The following is a 27,204-nucleotide window of genomic DNA, read 5'->3' on the forward strand; positions in this document are numbered from 1 at the left end:
CCTACCTAGCTATTTAACCTTGCCATTCAATCCCTGACACTGGATGAATCCAGCCATATGCTTCTTCCCGCTCTCCAATTTTAAAATATGTTATTAAATATGATAACTAGTACCACAACTAATTCACATTTTACAATCTTAACTGGACCCTCAACATTGTTCAGCAATCCTTTTATTTATCCCTAGTTATTCCCCTTCCACATTTCCTAAGCGAATAATTCTAAACATCTACTATTCTATACATATGCCATATTCTCCATCATGGTCAGCAAATAACTTTCCCTAATAATTCAGAGTGTAAATATTTTGTTCCTTCACAGTTAAACTTACCTATGATATTACCTATCCTTAATTCCTCCCTCTGAGAAAAAATGTCCTCCTCCTCTTTCTTCTCCTTGCCTATCCCCCAACCCTTCTTTCAAACTGTTACCACAATCTTTTCAAAACACAAATCTGATGTTTATTTGCTTGTGCTGGTTCCCTTAGGATGGTGCTATAGATTGAATGTTTGTGTCCCCCTCCTCCACCCCACCATTCAGATGTTGAAATCTAACCCCAGGGATGCCATTAGGAGGTGGGGCCTTTTGGGACATGACTATATCATAAGGGGAGTTCTCATGAATGAAATTTGTGACCTTACAAAAGAGACCCCAGAGAGATGCCTGGCTGCTTCTACTATGTGAGGTTCCAGCAAAAAGCTGTCTGAATCAAGAAGCAGGTCTCACCAGACATTGAGTCCACCAGTGTCTTGATTTGGACTTCCCAACCTCCAGAACTGTGAGAAATGCAACCTGGTCTTGGGTATTTTGTTATAGCAACCCAAGCAGACAAAGACACATGTCATAAAAGTCCTTTCATAATTTGAACCCTTTACTCCCTTTTCCATTTATCATCTCTTGCCCCTTCCCTGAATGTACTTTTTTTTTTTTTTTTTCTGGCCATACCAAACTTTTCAGTGTCTAATTGAACCATATTTTTTCTTATCATTACTACAACTTTGTGTATATTGTTTCCTCTGCTTGGGATGTTCTTCTCATAATCCTTAAGCCCTCACCAGTACCTGGGTAAGTGCGCTGTATTTTCAAAATCCAGCACTATGATCCTTCTTATCAAACTCACACCTCTCCTCCAATACTCACACACAATGTTGTAATTGTTTCCAAGTTCTTAGCACCTATTTGATAGTTGAAGACTTGGGACTAGATCTGAGATCATTTAAAAAAAATTAATTTTTACAGAGTTCCTACTATGTTGGGAATAGGAGACAAACAGGAAATGGCATATCCTCACATAAAGCTGTCTAGTAAGAGAAAGAGAGGGACTAATAAATTATCATGATTCAATGTGACTAATACCACAATGAGGTTATGTAAAACAGATATATGGGAAGCAATCACAGTTCCATAAAGATCATGGAAATTTTCAATAAGAAGGTAACATTTGAGCTGAGTTTTGAAGGATAATAAAGTATTGTAAGCAGAAAAGGAGAAAAATATATTCTACAAAAAGGAATATGTACAAGCATTACCAGCTGAGGCTAGGGACCCTAAATTTGAAACAGCAACATTCCATACTATTGGGTGATTTTATTTTATTTTATTTTATTTGGCCAACAGCTGAAGGGTACTAGAATTGGAAAGTGAAAAAGGTAGACAGTTGGTATTATCCAAGGTATGAAGAAGAGGGAGGTAGAAGAAGTGTATACCTATAAAATACTCATTTATCCATCAAACCCAGGTGAGATGTCAATCCCCATGTGATACTCTGAAAGACTCTTAAAATATGACTTGAATCCAGCTGTTTCCCCAGTACTTTGTAATCAGCTCTATTACATAATGTATTATATTGTATTAAAATTTATCTACCACTTGTCTGTCTAAACTCTCCAGGGCAAAGTACCAATTAATGTGTGGTGGTACCCAACTAACACTAGTTGAATAGAATTGCCCTGCCCTGAATAAATGAAAAAGGCATACACAATTAATACACACTAAGTTCAAACAGAGGTATGTATAAACTGTTATAGAATATTAAAGATGGAGTAACCAAGTTACATTTATTGATGTTGTCACAGGCACAGTTACTTCTAACAGAAAAGAGAATAGAGCTTGTAAGATTGCCTTATATTTTAAGAACTCTCCCATCAAAAATGAAGTTTTCTTGTAGAATTACCTATCACTAGCTCATGCAGAGACTAAACTTTTCACTTTGCATTAGGCTAATCAGGCCTTAGATTACATGTTTTCAAAAGCAAACATATGCAAAAATGTTCTTTAAACCTTCAGAAATCATTGCAGAAAATTACCTTGCCTTTATATTATCCCTCCCACATATACACATCAGAAAGAAAAGATGATCAATCCATAACTAAGTTATTATGAGCCAAATGAAAACATTCTGTTTGCTCCTTTAGTACAATGAATAGAAAAGATGTGTAATACTTAACTATGGGAAGAGAAAATTACATGCATCTAAAATGAACTCACCTCACAGAACACTGTGTGCTAAAACCTAGACTTTGAATTTATGTCTTTTTAAAAAGCCCATTACTCTGCCTTTTTGAGCCTCATTTTTGGGTTTATCCCAATGAATATTAAAAAACAGAGGTCATGGAAAACCTCAGTAAAATCAGTTATAGATTCCTCTCTGGAAAGTTCTAATACTAATGGCATCATTCTTCACTAGCAGCTATCCCAAAACATAAGTATTATGCTACACAATCCATTTTGATATTTCAGAATACATATTCCACTTGTGATGGGTACTTTAAAAAAAAAATATTTATCTTGAGAGAGGGAGAAAGAGAGCATGTGTGTAGGAGTCAGGGAGGGGCAGAGAGGAAGGAGAAAGAGAGAATCCCAAGCAGGCTCCACACTGAGTGTGGAGCCCAAAGTTGGGGCTCAATTCCAGGAACTATGAGACCAGGACCTGGGCCCAAACCAAGAGCTCTGATGCTCAACTGACAAGCCATCCAGGTACCCCTGTAACCGTTACTTTTATGTGTCAACTTGGCTGGGCCACAGTGCCCAAATATTTGTTGGAACATTATTATGGATGTTTCTGTGAGGGTGTTTTTGGATGAGATTAACGTTTAAATGCATAGAGTATGAGTAAAGCTAATTGCCCTCTAAACGTGGCTAGACCTTATCCAATCAGATAAAGGCCTACATAAAACAAAAGACTAACCTCCCTAACCCTTTCTCCCCACTCCTCCACCTACCCTATTCCCCTCATCCTGAGCAAGAGGAAATTTTGCCAGTAGACAACCTTCAGATTTGAACAGCAACATTAGCTCTTCCCTGGGTTTCCATCCTGCCAACCAACCCTGCAGATTTTGGATTTACCAGGCTCCATAATTAAGTAAGCCAATTTCTTAACATAAATCTCTCTCTCACCTACACACACACACACACACACACATATGTATAGATACACACACATATATCCTATTGTTTCTATTTCTCTTGAGAACCCTAATATACCTCTGCCCCTAGAAAAGATCATCATCTTATCCTCCTAAACATTTCTAAGGAAGAACACACACATGCCATGCAGACAGTAGGAAAAAATATTCTCAACCTTGGTTCTATCACCTTATATCAATATACTACTGTCTCTTTGTCATACAAAGACCAACTGAGGAAATGAGAAATGTGATAGTTATCTCCAAATAAAGAAGGTCTGTTAGGGAGGAAATATTGTTTGTTTATCTAGGAGCTACAAATAGGACCAAAGAGTGGTAACTGCAAGGATGAACAATCAATATTAAAAAGTATTTTCTAGTCTTAGGTCTATAAGAAAAGAAAAGAAAAGAAAAGAAAAGAAAAGAAAAGAAAAGAAAAGAAAAGAAAAGAAAAGAAAAAAGAAAAGGAGAAAGAAAAAAAAGAAAAAAAGGAAAAAGAGAAAGAGAAAGAAAAAAAAAGAAAAAGAAAAACAAAGGGATTTTCTTAAAAATAATGGAGCTCTTCATAAAGCCTGAGTAACTATTTGAACAACACCTTCCATGAACAAACACCTTCCTTGGCCCCGAAAATAGTTAGCCAAACAGGTCTGCAAGTATAACAGAAGACACTACAAAAATTGTTCCCAACCTTAAATATAATCATCTATGTCCTCACTGCTTTCTATTATTATTTACTATTCTCTTCCATCCTCTACTATTGTCCCCTTCCTTCTCTGACTTTTCTCTACCTTATCTTTCTCCCCATTCTAATTTCATCATCTACTGCTTAACTGTTTTTAAGAATACAGAAATGAGAGAAAATATCTAAGAAAAAAGCAAATACTTTAGATAAAAGATCTCTCTGTGCCACACACAATTGTATCTTTATAACTGTATGGATTTTTTTTATGACAATTTTCCTTCTCTCCTTTCTTTAGATATGTAAGTAAATTCTGTTGTCTTAGAGATGATAGGTTGAATCTTACTTTCCCATAGGACAAACAGTTGCTTTTATTTTTCTCTTCATTTTCTTAATAACACAATGACAAATATATACTCACTTTTTTTTTTAAGTTAGAGTCTTTGACAAAATTCCACAAATCTTTCTTCAAAGGTCTAGCACAAAGTTCATAATTAAATTCCTCTAAACAGTATGACAGTGTTTTATTTATAGATTAAACCAACTAACAGATTGTGTCAACACTGATGTGGCCTTTGATTCATCCTAGACATTCTTTTCAACCCCACTAAAAAGATATTGTCTACATTAGAACCTTGTTACTTAAAGTTTGATCTACAGATTAGCACATCAGTATCCTCTGGGAGCTTATTAAACATGCAAATTGTTGGGCCCCACATAAAGCTACTGAATCAGAACCTGAGGATAGAGCCCAAGTATTTGTGTTTTAATAATCCTTCCAAAGTGGGGCACCTGGGTGGCTCAGTTGGCTAAGTGCCTGACTCCTGATTTAGGCTCAGGCCATGATCTCCCAACTCATTAGATCAAGCCCTGCATCAGGCTCTGTGCTGACAAAATGGAGCCTGCTTGGGATATTCTCTCTCTCTCTCTCTCTCTCTCTCTCTCTCTCTCTCTCTCTCTCAATAAATAAATAAATAAATAAATAAACTTAAAAAAAATCCTTCCAAATAATCTTTATGTACCCTAAAGTTTGAAAACCATTTGTACAGAACAGTGCTATCCGATGAAATATAATGTGAGCCACATAAACAAACATCATTCTCTAAGCAGTCATGTTAAAAAAGGTAAAAAGAAACAGACAAAATTAAGTTTAATATGCATTTTATTTGTATAGAATATTATCATTTTAACATGTAATCAACACAAAAATTGAGTCATTTGACTTTTTTTTTTTAATGACTATCTCTGAAGTTATAAATCATCTCAATTTCAATTAGTTCCCTTTCAAGTGCTCAATAGCCACCTGGGTATCAAAGTTACTATATGGTCAGCCCAGGTCTAGAATTGGTTGAGAAGAAGCTGGGTCCTTAATACAGCATTTTCTGAGTTCTATTTTAACATTTGTGTTAAGGTAGACATAGCTTGAACTCATATGAAATCCTGGAGTTTTGCTATCAGCAGCTTTGTAGTTTGAGAAACAAAGAAACCAAACCTGAATATGTAAAAGAATCTATATCTAAATCTAAAAAAAAGACATTTTTTTTGTTCTCAAAAAAAGATATTTATCAAAGGTGTAGTTTTTCTTAGTGTTCTAAGTTTTTAAACATTTGATCTTCATATTTGCATCAAATGTGTCTTTATGTACAAAAGGTATGTTTTCCCTACTTAAAATGCCTAAAAATTAATAGCTACATTTAATCTGTACATGATAATTAAGTGGCTTTAATATTATAATTTAATGAAAGGTATTCCTTGCCCAATGGATGCATACATTTTTGAAAGAATAAGCAGAATTATATAATATGAAATGCTAGATAAAGTTTTCAATGTAACAAATGTTATGTATAATACTGTTAAAAATCCCATGCTTTAATCAGGTGGTAAATCAGTAAGGTTTTAAAAAGTTAAAAAAAAAAAAAAAGTGGTTAATGAGGTTAATGAACCAAAAGCATCAGCATGCATACTATTAGTCAATCACGGCACAACACAGTATAAAGTAGTTCATTCTGTTTCATATAAAGTAGCTACTTCTAGTGTCTTCTAAAACAAACAAAAACCAATTCAATCAACAAATGACAAACTGATATTTTTTAAACATTGAAGTAAGTATGAGAGTCAGATCATGTCTTTAGTTCATTTTATGATTATTTCCTTTTGATTTGACAGAACTACTTTTACTTTCTTAAGTTCAGCAAATATATGTATTCCCACCAGACACTGAACATACCTCTATTACAGCATTTATGAAAAATTATAATTTTACATTTACTTATCAGTCTCTGTCACAGAATAATAAGCTTCTGAGGGCAAGGACTAAATTTCTGCCATTATCAGGAGACATCACAGTATTTGCAACTTACTAAATAAAACTCAGTGCTGAATATACGAATGAATGAGACCTGAAGATGAGGAGATGTGCAGTCAAAGTATGATATGACTGCACATGATGTTCCACATCTAACTTTAAATAGTTAATGTTTAACCAAAGCAGTATGACATACCATGGCAGTATGAACTTAACTATATTTGAATACTCTACAAATATTCTAATAGGTCCATCTACATTCAATACATGGACTTTTTTTTTTTTTTTTACTCTAGCCATGAATAACTGATATGCCAGATCACAAATGTCACACAGTGTTCTCTACCACTGCTCCAACAGCCCTGTATAACTACAGAGGAAAAAAAATTACTTCTGTTTTACCTAAATGTGCTAGCTTTCTTAAACCTCAAAGAGTTATACAATGCATTGGGTTTTTTTTTGTTTAAGTGGTAGTGAAACAGCTGAAATTACCAAGTGAATTATCTGTCAACAGTAGGCACTGAATACGATTAGCTTCTGTTAAGAAATTTAGAGAATAAAGATTTGTTGTATATAGCCCATTACATGAATATTATGCTAGAAAATCATACCTAAACTCTACCTCACTAAAAACACAAAATATTCATATTTCCTTAGTTGTTAGTGATTTTCAAATATGGTATATAATACCTTGGCCTTCATCAAGATCTTATTGTACAGCAAACAAAAAATAATGTAGTGTCTTATATTCATATAAAAAGATACATTATTGATTTACCATGCATTTCTTCAACTAGAACCACTCCATTTTAATGTGCTTCTAAAAAGTATTTCTTAATTTAGGATCTTTTCCATTTCCTGGCTCTTCTTCCCTTACTTTGACTATCTCAGGCAGAGTTATTAATCTTTTACTCTATTTTGTCTTTAATGTTATGACTATTTTTCCAATTTAACAATTTTGCTGTTGGTCATTAATATTCGCATATATTCCTAACTCAAAAAAAATGAAAGCTGCAGTTAATAATAAATGAGTCACAATGAAAAACAAAACTACTTCGCTTTTATTTATTAACTTGGTATAAAACATATTCCCATGGTGTGATATCTCTTTCAGTTTTAACATAATGGAAAAACTATAATTTTATGTGAAGATTTACATGAAATCAAACTTCAAAAAAGGGGAAGAATTTACTTTAATTACCTACTTTTCTGGCTAGTGTTAGAAACTTTTAAAATAGACTCTAGTGGGGCTCCTGGGTGACTAAGTCGGTTAAGCATCCAACTTCAGCTCAGGTCATGATCTCACGGTTCATGACTTTGAGCCCTGCATAGGTCTCTGTGCTGACAGTTTGGAGCCTGGAGCCTGCTTCAGCTTCTGTCTCTCTCTCTCTCTCTCTCTCTCTCTCTGCCTCTCCCTTGCTAGCGTGCTCTCTCTCTTAAAAATGAAAATAAGGGGCGCCTGGGTGGCGCAGTCGGTTAAGCGTCCGACTTCGGCCAGGTCACGATCTCGCGGTCCGTGAGTTCGAGCCCCGCATCAGGCTCTGGGCTGATGGCTCAGAGCCTGGAGCCTGTTTCCGATTCTGTGTCTCCCTCTCTCTCTGTCCCACCCCCGTTCATGCTCTGTCTCTCTCTGTCCCAAAAATAAATTAAAAAAAAAAAAAAAAAAATGAAAATAAAACATTAAAAAAAATAGTTTTTAAGGCTAAGTATTTAAAACACTTTTAATTTATAAAATAACTTATATGTATACTTATTTCAGTAAATCTTAAACTACCAAATTCACATGACATTAAAAACTCACTAAGAGGTATCTATATAAAAGTACATTAAAGAAGAAAAATCAGAAGCAATCAAGTTCACACTTTCAGTGTTGAATAATATAAACATAAACTGGCAAAAAAATGAGTATCTAAATTTATAGCTATAGCACAATTCAAAAGCTTGTATGACGTAACTTTGTGAACAGTTTTCTTGTACTAAAAGTAATGCTTTACCTGATATTATCAATCAACAAGAGAAAGAATAAAAACCGTATGATCATTTCAATAGATGTAGAAAAAAGCATTTGACAAAGTACAATATCCATTCGTGATAAAAATACTCCACAGGATAGGTCTAGAAGGAACACACCTCAACATAATAAGGGCCATATATGAAAAACCAACAGCAAACATCATATTCAATGGGGGAAAATTGAGGGCTTTTCCCCTAAGGTCAGGAACAAGACCAGGATTCCACTCTTACTACTTTTATTCAACATAGTACTGGAACTCCTAACCACAGCAATCAGACAACATAAATAAATTGGTAAGGAAGAAGTAAAACTTTCACTATTTCCAGATGACATGATACTATATATAGAAAACCCTAAAGTCACCACCAAAAAACTACTAGAACTAATAATTGAATTCAGTAAAGTTTCAGGATACAAAAATCAACGTACGGGTATCTGTGGCATCCTATACACTAATAATAAATCAGGAGAAAATGAAATTTAGAAAATCCCATTTAGGGATGCCTGGGTGGCTCAGCTGGTTAAGTATCCAACTCTTAATTTCAGCTTAGGTCATGATATCACAGTTCATGAGTTCGAGCCCCATATCAGGCTCTGCACTGACGTTGCTGAGGCTGCTTGGGATTGTCTCTCTTTCTCTCCCTCTCCTTCTCTCTCTGCCCATCCCCTACTCATTCTCTTTCTCTCTCTCTCAAAAACTAAAAATCACTCCATTTACAATTACACCAAAAATAGTAAAATACCTAGGAATAAACTTAACCAAAAGAGATGAAAGACTTTTACTCTGAAAACTGTAAAACACTGATGAAAGACATTCAAGACAATGCAAAAAAAATGGGAACACATTCCATGCTCATGGACTGGAATAACAAATATTGTTAAAACAAATATTGTTAAAAACAAAAATTGTTAAAATTTACTGCAATCCCTATCAAAACACCTACAGGCTTTTTCATGAAAAAAGAACAACCTTTAAATTTGTATGGAACCACAAAAGACCTTGATTACCAAAGCAATCTTTAAAAAAAGCAAAAACAAAAACAAAAAACTGGAGGTAGGACAACTCCAGACTTCAAGTTATATTACAAAGCTGTAGTAATTGGGGTGCCTAGGTGGCTCAGTCGGTTAAGCCTCTGACTTTGCCTCAGGTCATGACCTCATGATTTGTGGATGCGAGCTCTGTGCTAACAGCTCAACGCCTGGACACTGCTTCGGATTCTGTGTCTCCCTCTCTCTTTCTGCCCCTCCCCCACTCATGCGTGCTCATGCGTGTGTGCTCTCTCTCTCTCAAAAATAAACATTGAAAAGAACTTTTTTTAAAAGCTGTAGTAATCAAACCAGTATGGTACTGGCACAAAAACAAGCACACAGCTCAACAGAACTGAACAAAAAACCCAGAAATAAACCCACGATCATATGGTCAATTAATCTTTGACAAAGGAAGAAAGAATATCAAAGTGAAAAAGAAGTCTCTTCAACAAATGGTGTTGGGAAAACTGGACAGCTACATGCAAAAGAATTAAACTGGACTATTTTCTTTCACCATACACAAAAACCCTCAAAAGACCTAAATGTGAGACCTCAAACCATAAAAATCTTAGAAGACAGCATAGGCAGTATTTTCTCTGACACTGGTTGTAGATACATTTTTCTAGATATGCTTCCTGTGGCAAGGGATTTAAAAGCAAAAATAAACTAATGGAACTACATTAAATAAAAAGCTTCTGCACAATAAAAGAAACAACATTCTAAAAGACAATGTATAGAATGGGAGAAGACACTAACAAATGACATATGTGATAAAGGGTTAGTATCCAAAATATATAAATAACTTATACAACTTAATATACCCGAAACAAATAATCCAATTAAAAATGGGGAGAACACACCAACAGACATTTCTCCAAAAAAGACATACAAAAGGCCAACAGACACATGAAAAGATGCTCAACATCACTCATCAGCAAGGAAATGCAAATCAAAAGTGCAATGAGATATTACCTCATCTGTCAGAATGGCTAAAATAAAAAACACAAGAAACAGCAAGTGTTGGCAAAGAAGTAGAGAAAAAGAAACCTTCGTGAGCTGTTGGTGCGAAAGCAAACTGGTGCAGGCACTGTGGAAAACAATATGGAGGATCCTCAAAAAGTTAAAAATAGAACTTCTCTATAATCCAATAATTGCACTACTGGACATTTATCCAAAAAAATACAAAAACACTAATTCAAAGGGATACATGCACCCTGATGTTTATAGTAGCATTATTTATAATAGCCAAATTATGGAAGCAGCCCAAGTGTCCATTGAAAGATGAATGGATAAAGAAGATGTGATATATATATCATGATTTATATATATATATATATATATATAGATATATATATGTATATATATATCATCAAAAGAATGAAATCTTACTTTTCAGTGACATGGATGGAACTAGAGCATATTATGCTAAGTGAAATAAGTCAGAGAAAGACAAATACCATATTATTTCATTCATATATGGAATTTAAGAAACAAAACAAGTGGACAAAGGAAAGAGAGAGAGACAGAGACTGAGATTAAGAAACAGACTATAGAGAACAAACTATATAGAGAACAAACTGATGGTTACCAGAGAGGAGGTGGTTGGGGAAATGGGTGGAATAGGTGATGGGGATTAAAGAATACACTTATCATGATGAGCACTGAGTAATAAATAGAAATGCTGAATCACTATACTGTATACCTGGAACTAATATCACACTGTATGTTGATTATATGGAAATTAAAATTTTTAAACTTAATTAAAAAATTGTGTGACACCCTACAAAAAGAAAAAAAAAGTAATTCTTTACTGACTGTACTTCTGAAAACTTTGAGGGCTATATAGTACTAAATTGAGAAATTTCCTAGAATGTTTATCAGACCATTTAATAATCACTCATTCTACAATACACAATTCATACTGTTAATTTTAATTATTCTTCAGGTACTAATTCTTATTAGGTAAGTATTTGTCCCTGAATATGCAAAGGAAAATATAAATCATACTGAACCTTACTGGTATACTAAATGGCCTTCAATCTGAAATTGTAAAGCTATGTTGTCCTTCCCATTCTTAAGAAAAACTTCCTCTAGTAATAATTCTCCCAACAAATAATTTTATCATAAACTTTATAATATTAAAAATAATATTTTTAGTATTAATTGATTAGGCTAAAGGTTTATGCTTTAAAGGTAAACTTCTCTTGATTTAAAAAATTCATTAAGACTATTTTTTTAATATGAAAGAAAACTTTTACATTAAATCAAGAGGTATTATACTGAATGATGAGGCATTAAAAGGGCTGCCATTAACAGCAGAAATTAAAGTAAGATACTATCCATATAATTGTTATTTACTGTTTTGCTGGTATTTCAAGCTAACACAGTAAGTCATCTAGAATTACAAGGGAAAGAGGAAGCAAAAATGTGACTGTGCAGATGTTCTGATTGCAAAATCAAAAAGAACTAGTTGAAGTTTTATTTTAACTACTAGGTGGGTTTAGAAGGTAGCTGAATACAAATAAAAATATAAAAATCAATACAGATTTAAAATTTTTCTCCAACAATAACCACTTAGAAGTTATAATGGCAAAAATTCCATTTGCTATAACAACCAAAAAATGTAAAATAATACGAATACTTAAAATGAGGTATGTATGGAAAGCGTATGTACCAAACTACATCTCACTGAGACACAAAAAAACTTAAATAAAAGAAGATATAATCTGTGTTCTTAGATTGTTACAGGAATATGACAATGCAAATTTCCAAAATTTCTGTTATATACTAAACCCATGAAAATAAAAATTTTTGACAGATTTATAGAGAAATTTCCTCCATAAAGCTAATATAATTAAAATAGCATGGCTACAACACAATAATAGACAAACAGATTAATGGCGTAGAATAAAACTCCAAAATTGGCCCAATTACATTAAATTAAGTAGTCATTATATGATAAAAGGAGCATCGTCAACCAACAGGGAGACTAAACAACACAGAGTATTGGGGAAAAGTGACTGTCTAGAAAAAAATACAATTAGATCATCACCTTATACCGTATATCAAAATAAGTCATAAACACAATTCTATCAATTAATTATAATATGTATATTTTATTAAAAAGTTTCCATTAGGAAAATGATTAAATGTTTATTATTTCACAAACTCTCTCATTTATAGAATTGAAGGAGTACATAATGGTGAAACTTTAATCTTTGTTTCAAATGGGTACTCAGGAAATCTGAATTACCAGAGGTAAAAGTGAAAATATTTAAACCATGTAAGGAAGGTTGCTAGAGGAAACACAACCACCATGGACTATGGTACTATGGAGGTAAAAGGTATGATACTGCCCATACATTTAATATCAGCTTCAAACATTTATAATCACAGTAAAGACACTGAATACAGATTAATCAATCTATTACTTTGTGCTATTTTCCTTTATTTTTTTTTTTTTTTCAACGTTTTTATTTATTTTTGGGACAGAGAGAGACAGAGCATGAACGGGGGAGGGGCAGAGAGAGAGGGAGACACAGAATCGGAAACAGGCTCCAGGCTCTGAGCCATCAGCCCAGAGCCCGACGCGGGGCTCGAACTCACGGACTGCGAGATCATGACCTGGCTGAAGTCGGACGCTTAACCGACTGCGCCACCCAGGCGCCCCTGTGCTATTTTCCTTTAAATATCAACTATACCCTTCTGTTGAGAATTTCCATTAAATATCAACTATACCTTTCTGTTAGGAATGTATTAATTCATTTCTAATTCACTGTATCGTCAAAAGTCCAACCTATATACCTCATATTCTTTAACACATTCAGAACATATTGGGATAGTGCTTAATTGATGAGAGAAGCCAGTTACACAAAACAATGAGCAAAGTTGGGAAAAATAGAGAGAGGCAAACCAAGACAAACTCTTAAGTCTAGAGAACAAACTGATGGTTCCCAAAGGGGAGGTGAGTGGGGGATGGGTTAAACAAGCGATAGGGATTAAGCAGGGCACTGGTGATGAGCACCGGGTGTTGTATGGAAGTGTTGAATCAGTATATTGTACACCTGAAACTACTATTACACTATGTTAACTAACTGGAATTTAAATAAAAACTTAAAAAAAAAAAAAAAAAGAAGAAGAAGCCAAATGTGCCTGGGTGGCTCAGTTGGTTAAGCATCTGACTTCGGCTCAGGTCATTCATAATCTCGTGGTCTGTGAGTTTGAGCCCTACATCTGGCTCTGTGCTGATAGCTCGGCGCCTGGAGCCTGCTTCAAATTCTGTGTCTCCTCTCTCTGTGCCCCTCCCCCAGCCTGCACTCCATCTCTCTCTTTTTCTTTCTCTCTGTCTCAAAAATAAACATTAAAAAAAAACTTTTTAAATAAAAAATAAAAAATAAAATAAAAAATAATAAAATAATAAAAAATAAATAAATAAAAGAAGCCAGTTACATCAATCAAGCATATAACCACAGAAAACCCACAGTAGCTGTCCAGGCAGAGTTACATGCAACCCTGTTCTGTTGAAAAAGAATGTCAAAAAAACAGAGCAGCACAAACCCCATCACTTTTCCCTCAACAATAACTTAAAAGTGTACTCCTTAGTGATAGTAAGTCAGCACTGGTACTATGAATATTGAGGACAGATCCTTTTAAGTATATATTTGGCATATAGCATCATTTCTCTTACATATTTTACTCTCTGTTAGGAACAGAAGAAGTTTTTCAAATTTAGCAAACTTAAGAAGCAAAATGGTAACATTTATAGCTAATGTTAGAAAACCAGGTCTTCTGCCAATGTTTTAATCACAAAGTACAAATACCAATGGAAGCTTATCTCCTTCTGGAGAATGCACAAAACAAGTGCTTTTATTGCTCCTTATGAAGTACAGCTTAAAAGCACCTCAAAAGGCAAACAGCGTCCAGTATCATAGTTATACTTTGCTTCTGTTGCTAATCTCATGGCCTGTGACAGATTTCAAGACAGTCTTTCTCATTCCTCCAATCAGATTCAAGCCTTTCTGCAAACTCCTGGATACAAATATATTTGGATATACACCGTCCTCTTCTTTCTGCTTTTGACTAAGTGCACAGAACATATCTTGGAACCAATATGCTGCCTCTTCCTTAGAATGTGACCCTTGACTAATGAACTTAAGTTCATTATTTTAAATGTCTTCTTATAAATGTTCTCTCCTACACTGAATAACCCAATTGTATTTTATTGATGATGTTGCATTTTCCATCATATCACACTGGGCAGCCCAAGTCTTAAACCCACTTTAATCAGCCACCAGCCACCGTTCAAGAAACAATGGTTTATAGAAATCAAGTATTTGTAAATACCTTAAAATTTTTTTAAAATGAGATTCAAGTAGATGGAACTAGAGAGTATTATGCTACATAAGTCAGAGAAAGACAAATATATGATTTCACCCATATGGAATTTAAGAAACAAAACAGATGAACATAGGGGAAGGGAAGGAAAAATAAGATAAAAACAGAGAGGAGGCAAACTATAAGAGACTCTTAAATACAGAGAACAAATTGAGGGTTGCTGCTGGAGGGAATGTGGGGGCTGGGGGGCCCTAAATGGATGAATGGCATTAAAGAGGCCACTTGTTTGAATGAGCCCTGCGTGTTTTATGTAAGTGATGAATCACTAGGATCTATTCCTGAAACCAATACTACATTGTACGTTAACTAACCTGAATTTAAATAAACTTTTAAAAAATGAGATTCAATATATAATCAATATTTTAAAAACTGTTAATAAGGTTTTGTTTATTTTATTTTATTTTATTTTATTTTATTTTATTTTATTTTATTTTACTTTACTTTATTTATTTTGGTACTAAGTCTTTGAAATCTACAGTGTGCCTAAATTCAGACCAGCCTCATTTCAAATGTTCAATAGCCATGTCAGTGAAGGAATACTGGACAGCATGAGTTTAGAGGATTCCTGTGGAAGACTAAAGAGTATAGTGTTCCCTGGGTTTTTCCACATTTAACTGTTTTGTTGTTGTTGTTTTGAATAGCCTTGATACTGAGCAGCTTACCTCAATATAAAATACTTATTCCTTGAATTTTTTTTTAAAATACTGTTTCATTATTGAATTGCTTTTATATTGCAATATATTGCTAAGAACTCTGATGCCAATCTGATTTTCTTTCCTTTTTAAATAACTTGACCTTTTTGAATGTAGGTCCTAAGGATTTTTTCTTTGTACTTATTTTTACTTTTAAAGTAAAAGTTTTTGGGGAGCCTGGCTGGTTCAGTCTGTAGAGCATGCAACTCTTAATCTTTGGATTTTAAGTTTGTGCAAACATTGGGTGTAGAGATGACATTTTTAAAAAAATCTTTAAAAAATAAAGTAAAAATTTTACTAGACTAACTCTCTGAGTTGACCATTACAGGTCAATTTTTGCAAGTACATGGCTGGCTCTTCCACATCATGTAGATTGTGGTCTTTATTTCAGAAAAGTTCATAGTTTTAAATATTAGCTCTGTTTCAGTGTTTTTTGTTTTTTTTTTCCCTTTAGGGCTTCAATTGTGTGTATGTTGGATCTTTTTGCCTATCTTACATATCTATCATTTTCCCTCTGATCCTTTGTTTTGTCTTCATTCTTTTGCCTATTTTCTTCAAAGCCCCTTAATTTTCAGTCACCTCTATTCTTTCCTGGTATCTTATAATCTAGTTTTAATTACTAACATGATTCTTTTTCAGGGTGCCTGGGTGGCTCAGTCAGTTAAGCTTCTGACCTCGGCTCAGTCATGATCTCAGTTTGTGGGTTTGAGCCCTGTGTTGGGCTCTGTGCTGACAGCTCAGAGCCTGGAGCCTACAATGGATTCTGTCTCCTTCTCTCTCTGCCCCTCCCCTGCTCACTCTCAAAAATAAATAAACATTAAAAAAAAGTTTTTAAATGATTCTTTTTCTTCAGTCTTCTAGTTAACTCTTATTTCACATCATCCTGGTATTTATCCAATTTTATTCCAAGTATCTGAAATTCTTACTTGAGGATTTTTTTTCATATATGCAAATACGTAAAGATATTTAATATAGGTCATGGTGTTCTGTTACTGATAACTGCTTTATGGTTTGCTTAGGAAGAAAACTTTTAATAGCTAAAATGTTGGTTCTTATTTCCTGCTTTATTCATTATAGCAATTTGTATGTTTATCACCTACAATTTCAAATTCTGTATATACAAGCAAGAAAAATGTATGCAATAAGGGTAAGATCTGGGATCAACATCTAGGTTTCTAGTTCAAAAGCTCCCTCTTCTGAACTTAAACCAAAGGGGATTATTAGTGTGTCTTCTAATTTTGTGGTTTTCTTACTTGTACAGAACACTTAATTTCCCTATTTTGCTTCCTTCTTTCCATCCACCACCAAGTCCGCAAGGCAGAATAAGCTCATCCTCAAAAGTGGCACTCACTTGATCTGTTACCTAGGGTCCTGTTTTTAAGTCTCTTCCTTTTGATATCTCAATAGCAAATATTCTAATCAAATCTAAGACCAGATCTTAGTATTTTCTCAGGCTAGGACTTTTTCTTCCTAAAGGCAATTTTAAATATGTACTATCACCCTTGGGGTCCTGGTTCAACCAATTTTCCTTTCTTCTTTTCCATGCAGTTTCTGCAGTCTCAATGAACTCTCTCTATCATGGCTCTGATGCTGAGTAGGCTAGATTTTGATATTTATTTCTCTCCCTAATAATTTGAAGGTTTTAGTCTAACTTCTAGTTATGCTTAAGACATAAGTTATGTTAATTGGTTTTACTTGATCTCTTTGTTGGAATGCTTCCTGGAGTGTCCGGCCCTGGACAGTATATGACTCCTTTTTAATATAGTAGTCCTCTCAAGTGCAGGACACATAACAAGCTTTTAAAACACACACAAGACAGAAACTTAGCCAAAATGACAAGATGGAAGAATTCTTCCCAAAAGAAAGATCAAGGAGAAATCACAGCCAAAAAATTGCTCAGAACAGATATAAACAATATATCTGAACAAGAATTTAGAACAACAGCCATAAGACTAACAGCTGGGCTTGAGAAAAGCATAAAAGACACAAGAGAAACCCTTGCTGCAGAGACCAAAGACCTAAAAACTATTCAGTTTTTGCTATAACTGAGATGCAAAATAAACTAGGTACAGTGACAGTGAGGAATGAAGAAGCAGAGGAGAGAATAGGTGAAATAGAAGATAAAATTATGGAAAATAATTAAGCTAAAAAAAAAAAGAGGGAAAGGAAATTACTAGATCACAAGAGGAGAATTAGAGAGCTAAGAGATTCGAAAAAATGAAACAATATCCACATCATTGGGGTCCCAGAAGAAGAGTGAGAAAAAGGGGCAGGAGGTTTATTTGAACAAATTATAGCTGAGAACTTCCCTAGACTGGGGAAGGAAACAGGCATCCAAGTCTAAGAGGCACAGAGAACTCCCTTCAAAATCAACAGAAACAGGTCAACACCACAACATATCATAGTGAAACTGGCAAAATACACAGATAAAGAGAGAATTCTGATAGCAGCTAGGGACAAACGGGCCTTAACCTACAAGGGTAGCCACATAAGGGTAGCAGCAGACCTGTCCACTGAAACCTGGCAGGCCAGAAGGGAGTAGCAGGAAATATACAACGTGCTGAATAGGAAAAACATGTAGCCAAAAATCCTTTATCCAGTGAGGCTGTCATCCAGACTAGAAGAAGAGACAAAGACTTTCCCAGACAAACAAAAACTAAAGGAGTTTGTGGCCACTAAACCAGCCACGCAAAAAATTCTAAGGGGGACTCTCTGAGTGGAAAGCAGTAAAGACTACAAAGGACCAGAGAACATCACCAGAAACAGGAAATCTTCAGATAACAGTATGGCACTAAATTCATATATTTACCTGATATCTTTTTTGATCTGTATGAGTTTTTAGAGAATGTGTGGAAACTTCTGACTTAGGTCACTTGCTCCCACTATTCTATGGCAATCCAGGAGTCTCAATTCATCCAGTACTGTCAATGTCTTTTTGGTGGACCATTTTCTCTACTTTAGTCTCCTCTATTCCACAATGCTATCTTTATTTAGTAAAAACTGAACTTTGATAATCTATGATTAGCACCACTAATAAGCCCTTATGGACTATGGACACAATAACTACAATAATCACATAAAAGAAAACTATGTAAATGAGGTAAACAACATAACAAATTTGGCTCGCAAAAGAAATATATTGCTTCTGTAGTACATCATACGCTTCTGTGGTACATTAAAAAAATTGAAATCCAGATATTACTATGAAAGAAGTAAAATAATTTTTTGTTTCTACTAAATTTGCAGTAATCTTTCATGGTCAGTGATTTCAGATTTAACATGGCTATTGAAAACCATTTGATAACAAGTTTCAAAGTCCCTTAGGAAATAATTTTGTTACCCAAAAGTAAGCCAATTCAGAAATATTAAAGGGTGCCTGGATGGCTCAGTTGGTCAGTTAAGCGTCTGCCTTTGGCTTAAGTCATGATCTCACAATTCCTGAGTTCAAGCCCCACATCAGGCTCCCTACTGTCCGCACAGAGGCTGCTTCAGAGCCTCTGTCCCGCTCTCTCTGCTCCTCCCCAACTTGCGCTCCCTCTCAAAAATAAATTTAAAAAAGGAAACATTAAAGGTATGAAACAGACTAAAAGCAAATGACAACAGCAAGTTCTGTTAGAAAAGATTCAGAGTAATCTACATTAGCAGTTTGTATACATAATCTGGTATGCTTAGGATTATAGCCTAGAAGGGAGCCAAAAATCAAAATAAAGAATAAAAAAAAGAACAAGGGCTAAGAAATATCCTAAGACAAGTAGAGGAATACGATATAAAGTTAGGAATGTGGAGCTATATACTAAATACATTTTTCTTTAAAGACAAGTAAACTGGTGTTCTCTCACAGGGTTGTTCTACAGAAAATCAACGTTTATGTGACTCTTGTATGAAGTCAGGCAATTAACTAAACAAAGTTAGAGTACAAAGATACATGATTCAATGAGACAGAGGAAAACAGCCTAATCCTTTAGAACAAGAATTTAAGGCTGTGTTGGTGATCATGCTGGCATTGTTTTGTGGTTCCTTCAGCAACAGAACATGGTCCCCATGCTCTTACAATGGAATAGAATTTTTTACCATGAATGGACTGTTAATTTTTTTTTGTCTTTGAACCTTTGATTTATGCTAGCAGTTTGTCTGACAAGGTGATTTAGATATCATACTCTCTAAGGACAATTCCTGTCCTAATGTTTAGGGATGAAAATGTGGCCTATTGTTTTAAATTTTCAAATAAGCATGAAATAGAGTAAGCATTCTACAATAAGCATTTACAGAGAATCTTCTATTCTCTGAATCAAAAGAGACAAGAGTAAACAGAATCTGATATCTTAGTGGGTGGCCTTCAAATATTTACTAAAAACATTTTATGTTTTTATTTTTTTCTAAGTTTATTTATTTATTCTGAGAGAAAGAGTGCACGCACATGCAAGCAGGGGAGGAGCACAGAGAGAGAGGGAGAGAGAGAGAAGTAGGCTACACACTGTCAGTGCAGAGGCAGACACTGGGCTCGAACTCATGAAAACGTGACTTGAGCTGAAATCAAGATTTGGAAACTCAACTGACTGAGCCACCCAGGCGCCCCTAAAAACATTTTAAAATTGAGATCTGAAGTATTTATGAGTAAATAATTGCTTCTATTATTAATTTAGATCAGAGATTTACACAAAATACTTAAAATGTTTTCCATAAAACCTGGTCAGTATTAAAATGTTCTAACTCATACCTCTTAAGATTCTGGTGTGTGCGTGTATGTGTATATATATATACATATGTATATGTATATATATATACACATATATATGGATATATACATATACATATATATAAAACATTACTCCAAAAATTTAAGAAAGAAATCACTCTGAAGTCATACATCAAAGCAAATATTCTAACTTCAGATTATGATTTTTGATGGGCAATTCAAATATACTAAATTCCCACAGTGTAAAAATTTTAAAAAGCATAATTTCTTTCCTTTCAGATTTGTCCTTTCCAATGACAGGTTAGTAGATTGTAAAATAAAAATTTAAGTTCAGATTTTATTAACACACATTACCATCTTGTACAGAATGGAGAAATCATTGTTTCTTTATCAGGTGCAATTCTGGTACAAAGAGGGATATTTTTAGCTAAAACACCTGACACTAAGGCAGAATTATGACACCAGAAGGTCTCTCTATAAAAAAAAAAAAAAAAAAAAAAAAAAAAAAAAAAAAAAAAGCCAGTACAGATTCACTTAAGTTAAATGTTTTATAATTTTACCTTGAAGAGGATGAAAGTAACAATGGATCAATCACTTCAAGGAAGAACAACTGTAGAAAATAAAGATCTTACCAATTTTTTTTTTACTTCTTGTTTAAAAGCTACCTGCTAATTTAAAAAAAATAATCAATCCCTATAAAATAATCCATTTGTCTGTAATTCAAGGGAAAAAAAGTTTATATATCATTCCACTCTTTAGTAATATAATTTGAACCTATTTTAAAGAAAAAGCAAAAATTCAAGACACAATATTAAAACCTAGCTTTTGAAAACAAGTTTGTACTCTATACACTCAGTAAAAAGCCACACTTTACTCAGAATATAATTTTTTTATTTGGTAGTTCAAAATAAATCCAAACTAAGAGTTCAAATCCAAATGCTAAATTCTGTCAGAGCAAGGGAAGTAACCTTATAGTGTCTATTCCTTTTCCTTTACATGGTGATGATAATCTGTCTTCATGGGACTATAGGAAAGATTAAATAACAGATATAGTCCCAAGTCCAGTGTTGAGTACACAGGAGGCACTCAATCAATGACAGATATCACTCTTAAGTCATAGACTGAACATTTCCACGAACTCTGTCTTCCTGTGTCAAATTCTTTAGTGTCAATAGTCTTAGAGGTAAGGACACATGAATTTTGTTACAGAGTCTTACAAAGACATATTCCTTTGCTCCCTTCTTGGGGAGTCAAGAGTTAAACTGGTAGCATTTGTTGGTTTATTAACACCTTGTGGCTATTTGGCCTTAACACTATAATATACAATTTCAAGGCTATTTTCAATCAGTGGGTTCAACGAGTAAGTCTGCAGTGGATCTGAAATTTAATCCAACAATTATATACTTGTATTCCTTAAATCTATTCTTCAAAAAGTTATAAACTTTTGCTTCCTTTTTTCATTTCTCTAATTCAACTTCACTTCTCTGTCATTAGTCTTTCCAGGACAGGATTTAACAACCCTCTACATATAACCAAGAACACTGCCTCCATATCTTCAGTTCCTGAACAAACGATCCATCTAGAAAATTCTTTCATCAAACAGGAAAAAAAAAAAAAAAGGCCACCGAAAACAAGAGTATAATAAAACAACTCTTCCTAAAAAAATGAACTTGAGATATTCAATTTATTTAGGCTTAATCACATGATTATGTAAATCTGCCTATACAGGCATGTTTAAAAATCAGGTTCTTTCTAATCCTCTAGACCTATGCTATCCAAAAGAATTTTCTGTAATCGTGGAGATGGCTTATATGTGTGATCTTCAATAAAGTAATCACTAGCCAAATATGGCTATTGAAAAGTAAGACTACGGAAATTACTTTTAAATTATTAAATTTAAATAGCCACATATATCTACTACAATGGACGGCACAGCCTTAGACACTCTGCTTTTCTGTTGTTTCTCTTTACCATGGTGAACCTTGCTCTTATTGAACTCCTTGTTTCAAACCCTTTCTCTGTTATCTCTAAGATTAAATAGCTGGACAGAGCTACAATCTCAAAAGCAAAGAGAACTACTAAAAAAGAGTTTTCCAAGCTAGCTTTAAAATGTGCTTTTCGAGGAGCACCTGGTTGGCTCAGTCGGCTGAGTGTTTGACTTCAGCTCAGGTTCGTGAGTTCAAGACCCACATCTCGCTCTGGGCAGTGTGGTGCCTGCTTCAGATTCTCTCTTCCCCCCTCTCTCTCTGCCCCTCCCCCTTTTAAAATAAACAAACATTTAAAAAATGTGCTTTTTGATGGGGAGTACTGCAATCATCTTAGATTTTTCTAAGCATAGTACACTAAAAAATAAAGTAAAAAAGAAATAATACAAATATCTCTGAGTGTTTGAAATTAAAACTCTAACACTACATACTTTCTCCTGAATTCTTTGACAGCTACATAATTAGTCCTAGAATAAGATAATGGTGTAATTAAAAGCTAGTACAGCACAAGCCATAGCAGGACAAAGAATTAAGGGAGCAGATAAAAATCATTCTGTACCTGTTTTCTGTGATACTACAAAAATTAATGAATGGAAATATGATGGATCAAGTGCAACAATACGTTAGCCAATGAAGAGCTGTATAATTTTTATCCCTGTTATTATTTACCACAGCATCAAAGATCAAGTCTTACTTCAGGTTTCAGGGATTTTTGGATGACTTACGGCTCTTTCCAATTAAATCTAAGCATAAACATTATTTTACATTATTTTAAAATAAAATTATTAAAAAGTTGACTTTTATTAGAAAGGAACCACCTGAGTGGCTCAGTTATCAAGCATCCTACTCTTGATTTCGGCTCAGGTCATAATCTCAAGGTTTCATGAGTTCGAGCCCTGTATCAGCCTTGGCACTGACAGTGTAGAGCCTGCTTGGGATTCTCTCTCCCTCTCTCTCTGCCCCTTCCCTGCTCATCCTCTCTCTCTTTCTCTCTCTCTCTCTCTCAAAATAATAAATAATAATAATAATAATAATAATAATAACAATAAAATAAAAATAAAAAGGTGACCATAGGATCTCAGAAAAAATTTTTAGGTGTTTTAAGCTCCCCTCTGTTTCTCCTCCCCAGTCTCCCCACAAATGCACAGAAGTCTTGTTCAAAGAACAAAGGTAGGTGTTAAGAAGAAAAAACAACTATGTTGCTTATCTGTTAGGAATGAAATAATGGTCTCTCTCTGGGGCTGATATTAATGTCATCACCACCAATCAATTTCTCCTTTCTTCTGCCTATCAAGTTGGCTTTCAGTACTTTGAGAGTGGCGGGGGGGGGGGGGGGGTAGGTGGGGGGAACATGTGAAACAACCCCAGTATTCTGGGATAGGATTCAAAAGAACTCAAGTTATGTGAATGCAAGTTATGTGCTAAACTACATACCAATTGCTAAATGACTGCTGATTTGACTTTTTTGTTTGGCATTCGAAACATAATGAAACTTACTATTTTGGGCCAGGGCTTGAAGCAGACAATCCAAGCATCCTTCTAAACTATCCTCAGTTCTGTCAACAGCTGTTATCTTCAACTTCTTCAAGGTATCACTGAGATTATCTGCATATAGAAAAAAAGAGAAATCAGAAATCTCACTAACATATGATCATCATGTTTCATGACAGTTATCACTAACAGGCAACAGGCCCTCATTATTGTGAATTAACTCCCACATACATTACAAAATGGCAATCGACTGTACTATTACAAATTTTTTAAATCAAATGTACCCATTTAACTTGGATATGAAATATTCAATCTGTATCCATTAAGATACCAGGAATATTCAGGAATAATACAGGTTATCACAGAACATTTTTCTCGGGATTCTTATTCCATAGTTAGCTTGTTCGGGAAACCAGCCATGATTAATTGAAAAAAAAAACTGAACATCGACAAAAAAATTATATAGCTTTGCAAATAATATCTTGTTTCATTTTTGGCTTCCTCTGCTATATTTTAAAGACATAAAATGAAAACGAAGGTTTAGAAAAGTTTCAAATAACGTGACTTAGGAGTGCCTGGGTGGCTCAGTCGGTTAAGCGTCCAACTTCAGTTCAGGCCATGATCTCCCAGTACGCGGGTTTGAGCACTGCATTGGGTTCTTTGCTGACAGCTCAGAGCTTGGAGCCTGCTTCAGATTCTGTGTCTCCCTTACTCTGTACCCCTCTCCCACTCACGTTCTCTTTCTCTCTCAAAAATAAACAAACATTTAAAAAAATGTGACTTAAAATAATACAAAGCTGATGACTATAAAACCTACTTTAACACTGCCATTTGAAAAACACTTCAAACCAAAGTACTGCTTGAAGCCAAAACATGTACATTTTGGATTATAAAGCTGTGCTCTCATGCTAAATTATACGTGGATTCTGCTACACCATAGATTGTCAAAATCTCTTTACACTATTAAAAATTCAGATTCTTAAAGGGCTTTTATTTACATCAGTTATTTCTATTGACGTTTAACATACTAATAATTAAAACTGGGACTTTTTAGGATTTATTTTAGTAATTTACTTAAACCTAATATTAAAAAACTATTACTTGTTAAAATTATTATTGTAATACAAAATATATTACAAAAACAAAAAACTCAATGAAAAGAATGGTATATTATTCTACATTTTTACAAATCTCTATAAATCTGCCTTAATAGAAGATAACTGGATTCTCATATCTGCTTCTGTACTCAATCTTCTATAATTTGTCACTTGGGTTGAGTAGATGAAAAAAATTCAGCCTTACATATATACATAGTTGGAAGATCAGAACAGTATTTTAATAGCCTTTTCAGATAATCTTGGATAGTCTTTGATACCATACCAAACCTTGAAAAGTGGTAGTTTTTTAAAGGTTGGTTGCCATGAGAAATCTGAAACGATTTTAATAAATGCTTCCAATTCTCACATTCAAATCCACTGATCTCTTGCAATTTGAATCCTTCATGCAGGTGAGATATTTATCATCAGTGCATTGGTCATTTAAAAAATTAGGTCATGGAGTTATCTTCCAAATACTGACACATTTCATTGTACTATTTCAAAATATCACATTTATTAGTATCATCATTAATCTTACTAAAAGACACTTTGTAAATACTGGTGAAATGTCAAGCTGAAGGTAAACAAGTTTTTCAAAATCCTTTTTTTTTAATGTTTATTTTTGAGAGAGACAGAGCATGAGTGGGGGAGGGACACAGAGAGAGGGAGACACAGAATCCAAAGCAGGCTTCAGGCTCTGAGCTGTCAGCACAGAGCCCGACAGGGGGCTTGAACCCAGGAACCACGAGATCATGACCTGAGCCGAAGTCAGATGCTTAACTGACTGAGCCACCCAGGTGCCCCCAAGTTTTCCAAAATTCTAATCTTCTCTTACAAACTTCAATTTTACTACCAGCAACAAATACTGTCAGTTGTTTTTCTTAAGTGAAAAATTAACTTCATTCATTTGTGAGAAAACGTCTTCCAAATATGAAAAACCAGTTTGTCTTTCAGTTCTTTCAAATAAAAAATGTTTTTCCATGGAAAAAGGTACCTTGGTCAGCTCATAACTCAAACAACTGCACAAGTGCTTCTCTTCAAAACAGCCATCAGACTTTGCAATGCAATGAAAGTGTTTTATGAGCACCTTCCATTACACAGAATATTTTTTAAGTGTGTTAAGGAGACTGAGATTTTTTTTAAACATTTTTTCCTGCTTCATCATGGGTATTCTTACGTGAAACTGGTGTGTGTATGTGTGTGTGTGTGTATGTGTGTGTGTGCCTGTATATGTACATATATTTTACTCTAAGTATGTCATGGTGAAGAATACTACTAGTATTAATACTAGTTTGGTGCTGCTACTACCCTGATTCACATATACTAGAAAGCACCCACAATTTTGTACCCATAATTGCTTTTGTACTATTAAGGGAAATGTCAACAGAGTGAAAAAGACAATGTCTTGATGGCATTATGCAAATGGTATTGACTTCATAGACACCCTAATGGGATACCAAGGACCTCCAGCATTGCTGCTACAGTACTAGAATTTCAGACATTTTCTTACTTCAAAGTAAGGTATACATTTTAATAGACTTTTGTACATTGCCAGCTGATGACAATTCTAAAAATATGATGAAACACCCTATTATGAAATGAAAGATAATTTACTTTCTCTGCCAACCCAAGAAAAAGTAAACTTAAATTTTATATCTAATAATACTAATACGGTCTAGTGACACCTCGTACAACCTTGACAACCTTGGACTTCACATCCAAGATTAATATTTACTTTCTTAAGAGGGACTAAGCAGTTTTGAGAAATTGATTTTTAGTCTAAAGAAAACCGTATATTTGTATATATCTCTTCTCTTCTATAAGCTAAAAAGAAAGTTGTAGTGAATAATATCTTAGATATTCTTGTTCAAACTTATTAAGCGCATATTAAGGTGATTTTCCTGAAATAAAGTATGAATAACATATAATATCTAAGTTAATATTATTAAAAGCAATAAAAAGCAATTATCCCAACACTGAGGAAAAAAGTAAGACTTATGTTAGTCAAATTATAGCAATCTATCAAAACTATCAGTAAACAAGTAATAAAAAGCAGTTAAGAGTTATTCATACTCTATATTGGCATCTGGGTCTTTTTTAATTCTTTCCTTCCCTTTATCCCATCCCCAAAGCTCCTTACCTGACATACCCTCCTCATCAAGTCTCAATCTGGATGTTACCACCCTAGAGACCTTCTTGCCCATTCCACCTAAGTGTCCTCTTCCTTAACCCTACGGGTTCATTCTCAATCACTATATCCATCCTTCACAGGATTTTTGTTTTAATTTTTTTTAATGTTCATTTACTTTTTTGAGAGAGAGAGAGAGCAAGTGGGGAAGGGTCAGAGATAGAAGGAGACACAGAATCTGAAGCAGGCTCCAGGCTCTGAGCTGTCAGCACAGAGCCTGGCGCGCAGGGC

General features: G+C 34.4%; 1 protein-coding gene across 3 annotated transcripts in view; it reads right to left on the minus strand.

Annotated features, from left to right (window-relative positions):
- Positions 1-27,204, minus strand: part of RAP1GDS1 (Rap1 GTPase-GDP dissociation stimulator 1) — a 174,858-nt gene that overhangs the window by 121,953 nt on the left and 25,701 nt on the right. For all 3 annotated transcript variants that reach the window (XM_047856128.1, XM_047856127.1, XM_047856126.1), the window contains exon 2: positions 23,695-23,802. In XM_047856128.1, the coding sequence (XP_047712084.1) occupies positions 23,695-23,802 (108 nt within the window). The remainder of the gene's footprint in view (positions 1-23,694; positions 23,803-27,204) is intronic.

The sequence above is a fragment of the Prionailurus viverrinus genome, chromosome B1, assembly GCF_022837055.1.
Source record: "Prionailurus viverrinus isolate Anna chromosome B1, UM_Priviv_1.0, whole genome shotgun sequence".
NCBI classification, from domain to species: Eukaryota; Metazoa; Chordata; class Mammalia; order Carnivora; family Felidae; genus Prionailurus; species Prionailurus viverrinus.